Genomic DNA, 6,678 nt, shown 5'->3' with positions numbered 1-6,678 from the left:
TGGATGAGCTGGCTGATCGCCTGGTCCACACCGAAAGGGAAAACTCACTAGCTTGAAGTATGTTTGTGACACCAGTTTGTCACACCTCATGTATATGTTCAACGACTCTACTCATACAACAATGCATGCACCAGGTCATGCGTGTTAAGGACTGATGCCGGATGGCTAGCTGCCACCACAACCACAAATAGCATCCGGTCACTAAATTCCAGGACAACAGACACCGTCGCCCCAATGGTTAACAGCACTTCGGCACAGAAATGCATAAAAATAATTTTCACACAAGAGGTGAATTATTTGAAGAGATATGAGATTTCAAATTGTGGCTTGTACACATAGGGGAAAAAAAAAAAAAGACTTGTAACCGAAACGCCAGTTGGGGGTCATTCGTAAGTCAAGGCACCACTATACTGCTGGTATTTGCTGCAGTGTTTTCGCAACTTGTCAGACCAGGAAGCGAAGCTTGATGTATCAGCAAATTTTGGAAAAATACACAAAATATTCCAACTAAACTTGAGGCCTACAGACCAGATCTGTATGTATGTTTAGGGCGGTAGTAGTTCATCTTTAAGGATTCTGGGTTTGAAACTATCGGGTGATGAAACAGGTTTTTGCTTTAAATGTAATAATTTACACAAAAGCAGCTGTTTTTGCACATTGTTCACACTTACATGAGACTTAGATGTCTTTGTTGACAGTTTTTGTTGACTAAACCCGGACATATAAAATTGTTTCTTGGAATAAAGTGACTTAAGAACAAGCGTGATTCAAACTGGACTAAAACTGGGACTAAATTTCAAAATGGCTGATACTAGAATGCATTCATACTGTAATTAAAGGTCAGGCCAATAATCAAGTTGTTTATTCAAAACATTGGAGTTCATTTTGTTCCTAATTTGTCAACAACACACTCAGCAGAGCTGTTCCTTCGCCATTTATTCAAAACTACTAAAGTATTTGGAGTCAGTACTCAGCCTCGTCATTTTCCAGAAATCTTTCAACCAGTTGTCTCAGGCCAGTGCCAGACACTAAAATCAAAACAAGAATTCAAAACATCAATACGCACATTCACAAGTACGGACTACCCAAAGAGATGGATTAATCTCAGTACCTGCACTAACTGGAACATGAACGTCATTGGCCTACTGGTCCGAGTAGCCATGGATAGAGTTGTGGTGCGCATCAAGGTTAGTTTGCCTTGGAGAGTGTTCATCCTGCAACAAGATGACAAAATTAATCTCGGTCCGTCTCTTTAAGGTGTATTCATGAAACATAAAACATGGTGTTAAAAGTCCTGGGCTCCACTGCCTTCCACTTGAAAGATTGTTTCCAGTTGGGTGGTTACAATGGTGGTGCTCTTCCAGAGGTCTCCTTTGTTTGAGGAAAAGGTTTCTGACAATGGATGTTCATTTTATTGTCATTTTATTTACATTGACAAAGAAAGCCTTGGAAACACTTTTGTCTAGAGTATTGAAAGTATTTCTCAACTTTGTTTACTTTCGACAAGTACTTTGATTAGACAAGTACTTGGTGTCAAAGGATCTCCATTTTGCAGGGTGCAGCTGGCAAAAAAAAAAAAAAAAGAAAAAAAATGTTGCAGGCAAGAGACAAAAGGTCTTAGCTTGCCTTGGAGCTCGTTGCAGTTTTGACAAATTTTGCTCCAATTAATAGGCACGTTCTAGTGGGCATCCATTCTTTTGTGTAGTCCTTTGAAGCACTACGGTCTTGAATTGAGTGACGACTGCAATACAGGAATAATGAAAGGCATTGACAGATGTGAAACAGAAGAGGTTTGCTTTGCTTACCAGCAGTTGCCTATGGGTTCTTGTTGGATAGAAGCTTGCATTTGGTTGCTCTTGCCTTTGGTTTTGTTGGAGCGTGCCAGCGAATGACTCTAGGATGATGGATCCATTTCCAAGGCAACTACATTGGAACATTTTGACAGTGACATTCGCCTAGCCCTTTTAACACAACAGTGACCAATTTGTCTTTTGAGTCAAGTTCCAGAGCAGAGACTCACCAACTAAACTTGACAGAACTTTTTCTACGAGATGCAGATTCATGTCCAGGCTTTTGATCTTGTTGGAGTATTGATGCTCAGTGGTCAGGGTACAACTAGTGCTTTTATTAGAATAGGAAAGCCAAACTTATAGGGCATTGCAGGTTCCAGCAGCACTGAACGATTTAAAAAAAAAAAAAAAAAAAACTGTCGCTGTACCGATACATAAGAGAGATTTATATATATATAAAAAAAATGTGAACACATACGGAAAAATTGGGAAAGTGAAGACACAGTTTAAAGCTAAAACTCAATCCACAGATTTAGACATGGTGGGATTTTTTTTGTGTCAAACTTCTCCCACAACGATTTCAATGCTGCAACAGGAGCAACGTCTGCTTCAGAGAGATTTCCATGTCCATTCTAGTATCTGTTGCGAACCATGCCTCTGTCGGGTCGACTGCCTCCACGGCCCCCGCGTGACCCTCCACGGCTTGAGCCGTACGAATCGCGAGGAGGGTATCCTCTCTCGCCAGGGGGAGGGCCCCTCTCCTGCCTACCCATGCGCTCGCCACGGGGAGATGGGTAGGGCTCACTCCGACTGCTGTAACTGTCACGCCCGCCATAGCCATCCCGGGAGCTGCCGCCATAGTCATCGTAACGACCGCTTCCGCTGCCCCCACCGAAGGACGGTGGGGGGCCCCGTGAAGGGGGGGCGCTGCGAGAGTTACCTGCAGGGTCAACGGGTCAGGTAATTGGCACGATACATTTGACATTTTTTCGGTTGTTCTTGCAGGTTTGGTTCTCTTTCTTTGCCAGTACACGGAATTCTGTGATGCACTAATTGAACCGATGGTTGCATTTACGTGAACCATCTGTCGGTGTTGATGGTAGATCTAAACTGACCACGTTTGTTGCAGACATTTGGGGGCAGTTGAGATCCAGCCACATGGAGTACTTGAGTTATTTGTTTCAACATGCCATTGATTTCTGAGGCCACGTCTCCTTTCTAGAGCTCCAGGTTTTCTGAGTAGTCCTGATGGTTATTTGTGAAGGAAACTCCATGAGGGAGAGATGGGCAAGATACTGTTTTGCGGTTTCCAAGGACAGTTTCTGGCTCCTTATGGTAGACAACTCTGGCGTTATCAAAAAATGTGAGGCACGTTTATCTTTTGAGGACTGCAGTGGCAGTAGAATTGGAACGCCAGTCAATGCTTGATCAACTCATGACTGAAAAACTAACATTTGTTGGCAGCAGCAAAGTATATGAACATTTTGATTGTGGATTCCTTTGGGTTGCTCCCTTTTTGGAAATGAGGCTTCGTTATCTATGCGGCTCCTCTTCATGCCACTGTTGGTTCGTCCTAGACCTGTGTGGAAATATCTTACCGTAACCATCAAACGAGTCTCGGTACGAGCCTCCGCCGCCGCCGCCGCCGCCGCCACCACCACTCGAACGGTCCATGTAGCTCCTGGAATCCCGCCCTCCACCATAGCCGTCACGATCACTGCGATAGTTACAAAAAGTTACTCTATGATCATGTGACTGTCGGCAATTATCCTTTGCAACGAACCCAAACTTTGTGCTGAACCTGTTTGTTGATTTTTACTATTGTGTGTCAACATTTAAAGAATAATAGAGTCTCTGGTTTTTGGCATCATGTCTTCTAATCAGCCAATTTACAGAAGAATTCCAACCCTCCCTTAAGATACTTAAGGTGGGTTTTTTTTAACTCGTGTGTGTCATCTGTGGCATCAGTGACTGCTGCATTGTACTGGAAAAATATCAACAGAGATTAATCGATTTGACTCTCAGCACATTATAGAAAGACTTACTTGTAACCCCTTGACATTGAGCCATAGTCATCCCGGGAACTGGGGTAATCGCGGTATGAATAATCTCTAGGAGGAGGTCCATAGTCCCGAGAATCTCTTGAATTATAATCTCGATTGGAGTATCTGCCAAAAACAAATCAAAAGTTTTACTCAAGAGCATTTTAAACCATTTATATTTTCTACATAAGAGGTCAAATGGGGTTTCAAATACATTTATGACCAGTATTTGTTTGAAAAGATTAAGAAAAAAAGAGGGGGGGGCGATTTAAAGTGGCCTACCCGTCTTTTGAATAATGGTCATCTCTGGGTGATGGATAGTCATCTCTTCTGGACATCGAGTCTCTGCGATGGGGTGGGCCATAGGGGTCCCTGTCCCTTGACATTGGGGCTGAAAAGCAAAGTTATGACATGAACGTTTTATCTTCACAATACAATTTCATGGGTGCAAAAATTAATTATCAAATATTTTGAATCTTATACTAGAAATGTTGGTTAAACTGTCCAAATCATTGGAATTTAAACTTGTAAACCAGTAAATATCCTCTCATTTCTGTCATTTTCCATGAAAGCAGACTGATTTTCTTGACGTTTAATGAAAGTAGGACATTTATAATCATTTGCTTTGGAAAACAAAAATTTTGCTCATTTTCTGACATGTTGTAGACAAACCAGGAAACCATGCACTGTTTTTTTAATAGAGAGTCAGGAATTAAAAAAGGAAAAAATATGATTGACAAGAAAATAAAAACAATCTAAAAACAATCATTAGTTACAGTCCTTCGAAACTACTTTGTTTGAAAGAAAGAGCAAAACTTACGTCTGTTCATTGTACCAGATGGGGCAGATCTCTTCGGCGGGGGGCCTCCATTACGCATAGGGGGTCCTCTTTTCATGGGAGGGGGGCCTCTCGAGGACATCCCCTTATAGAAGGGTTCTTCATTGTCATCATCATAGTAGTCTGCAAGCATGACACAAAACACAAAAAAAGACAAGACATACATGAATCAAATTTCATTCACAAACTCACAAATTAAACTTCAGATTTACCTCTGGATGGGCCTCTCATCCCACCTCCTCTGGATCCACGAAGGCCCCTGGGTGGGCCGCGACTGTTTGGGTACATGGGTGGGGGTCCTCGCCTGCCCCCCGAGTCATAATTAGGCTTGGTAGCCTGCTCCACTTTGATGGCCTTACCATCAAGAGACTGTAATAGACAAAAAGGAGAGCCCCATTTTTTTATTTATCAGTAGGTCATTAATTTTATTTAGTAACACATACCTTTCCGTTCATTTCACGTGCGGCATCTTTTGCGTCGGCTGGATTATCGTACGTCACAAACGCAAAACCCCTTGACTTGTTTGTGTCACGGTCTTTCATCAGAAGAACTGGAAATACAATAAAATGGAGTAAGCACAATACTATTGTCCGCCGACAGGTAACTCGGTCAAATGATATGGTCTCTACTTTGTTGAATATAGAACTGACAGTGTAGGGCAAAAAAATAACATGAAGTGGAAAAAATAACATGAAGTGATAAACTACTAGTACGAAAATAATGTGTTAATGATCAAGTAATAATGTGTTTATAATTTCACATATAAGTCGCTCCTAATTATAGGTCACACCTCCAAACTATGAAAAAAAAAACCTGCGATTTATAGTCAGGAAAATACAGTATATATATTTTGAATCGCTCGTCCTTACTAGGGTCGTGCATGGGCAAATTTAGGTAGAGAACACGTGGAATGCAGTTAACACAACAAACACAGTTGTAGCATGAAATTACTCATCATTAAAGCACAATTGCAGTGCATTGTGAATTTCATAATTTTCAAATGGTTGCTTACTTTGTTGATGGGTGTCAGTAAGTCCCATTAAAAATACATGTTCCAGATCCTTTTGTCGTTTTTTATGCTTGTTTTTCAAGTAATCCATGTACATGTATGTATAGTTAGAGCGAAAACATTAACTTATTCCCTGCCATTGACAGCTATAGACGCCAAACATTCATTTTACCAGAGCTGGCAGTGAATGAGTGAATAGTCCAAATACCTAATTGATTATTTGATCAATAGATTAGTGATTATTTCTTGTCTAATTTCTCCTAAAATACTTAGTTTACAGCAAATAATCTTTGTTCATGCATCTATGTCAGCGACGTATAGTGACCGTGAACTTTTGCCATATGGCCAAAGTTTCGTATCTTAAAACTCGACTAGCTAAGCTAAACGTAACCGCCGTGTCGCATGTGAGAAGCTTTTACAATACTTCACGCCGTATAAATGAGGTATACCTTAATATAGAAAATGGAAAATTGTGACTCTCGAGAAGAGATGCTATAACTTCACACCTTGAACAATCCTGCCATATTTTCCGAAGTACTGTTCCAAGGCCTTCTCGGTAGTCTCGGTATTCAGGCCCCCAATAAACAGCTTGCCAGGTCGGTCTGCTTCCGCCATGTTGCACAAAATCAACCTCTCAAAACAAAAAGGGAAAAAGAAAGTCAAAAGAAGAGCCGCCGTCGTATTGTGAAAGTATTGAGTTATGTCGCGTAACTTACCTTGCTTGGGTTGTTAAGCAAAATGGCGAATGGCCCCAGCTGAAGCGCGTTTGTTACTCGACCCGCGAAATATTGCGGGGGCTCGATTAGTGGCGTGAACAACAAAAACACGACTTTCCGTCTGCCACTGCAGAGTTCCGAAATGAAGCCAGAACACCTCTCAAAGATTTCTCAGTATGTTAATATTGCACAAAGCGTGGAATGGCACCACAATAGAAAACAGGAGCGTTGATCAACATGCGTGCTCAAAGCGCCACCACTTCTTCTTCTTCGCCCTTTTTCT

The 6,678-nt window shown here is 41.6% G+C and overlaps 1 protein-coding gene across 3 annotated transcripts; it reads right to left on the bottom strand.

Annotated features, from left to right (window-relative positions):
- Positions 1-833: 833 nt before the first annotated feature.
- rbmx (RNA binding motif protein X-linked) lies at positions 834-6,675 on the bottom strand. Of its 3 annotated transcripts, XM_037263149.1 has the most exons (11): positions 6,396-6,675; positions 6,186-6,310; positions 5,114-5,220; positions 4,883-5,039; positions 4,653-4,793; positions 4,115-4,223; positions 3,836-3,958; positions 3,389-3,507; positions 1,806-2,730; positions 1,112-1,214; positions 847-1,028 (listed from the first exon to the last, which is right to left on the bottom strand). In XM_037263149.1, the coding sequence occupies exons 2-9, from the start codon at positions 6,292-6,294 to the stop codon at positions 2,423-2,425; spliced, it is 1,173 nt and encodes a 390-aa protein (XP_037119044.1). In that variant the 5' UTR covers positions 6,295-6,310; positions 6,396-6,675; the 3' UTR covers positions 847-1,028; positions 1,112-1,214; positions 1,806-2,422. The 3 variants fall into 3 exon arrangements, with proteins under 3 accessions (XP_037119045.1, XP_037119044.1, XP_037119043.1); XM_037263150.1 differs by lacking the exon at positions 1,806-2,730 and having other exon boundaries at positions 834-1,028; XM_037263148.1 differs by having other exon boundaries at positions 1,112-2,730.
- Positions 6,676-6,678: the final 3 nt, after the last annotated feature.

Source organism: Syngnathus acus, chromosome 10, assembly GCF_901709675.1.
Source record: "Syngnathus acus chromosome 10, fSynAcu1.2, whole genome shotgun sequence".
NCBI lineage: Eukaryota > Metazoa > Chordata > Actinopteri > Syngnathiformes > Syngnathidae > Syngnathus > Syngnathus acus.
This window is presented reverse-complemented; position numbering and strand designations above follow the sequence as displayed.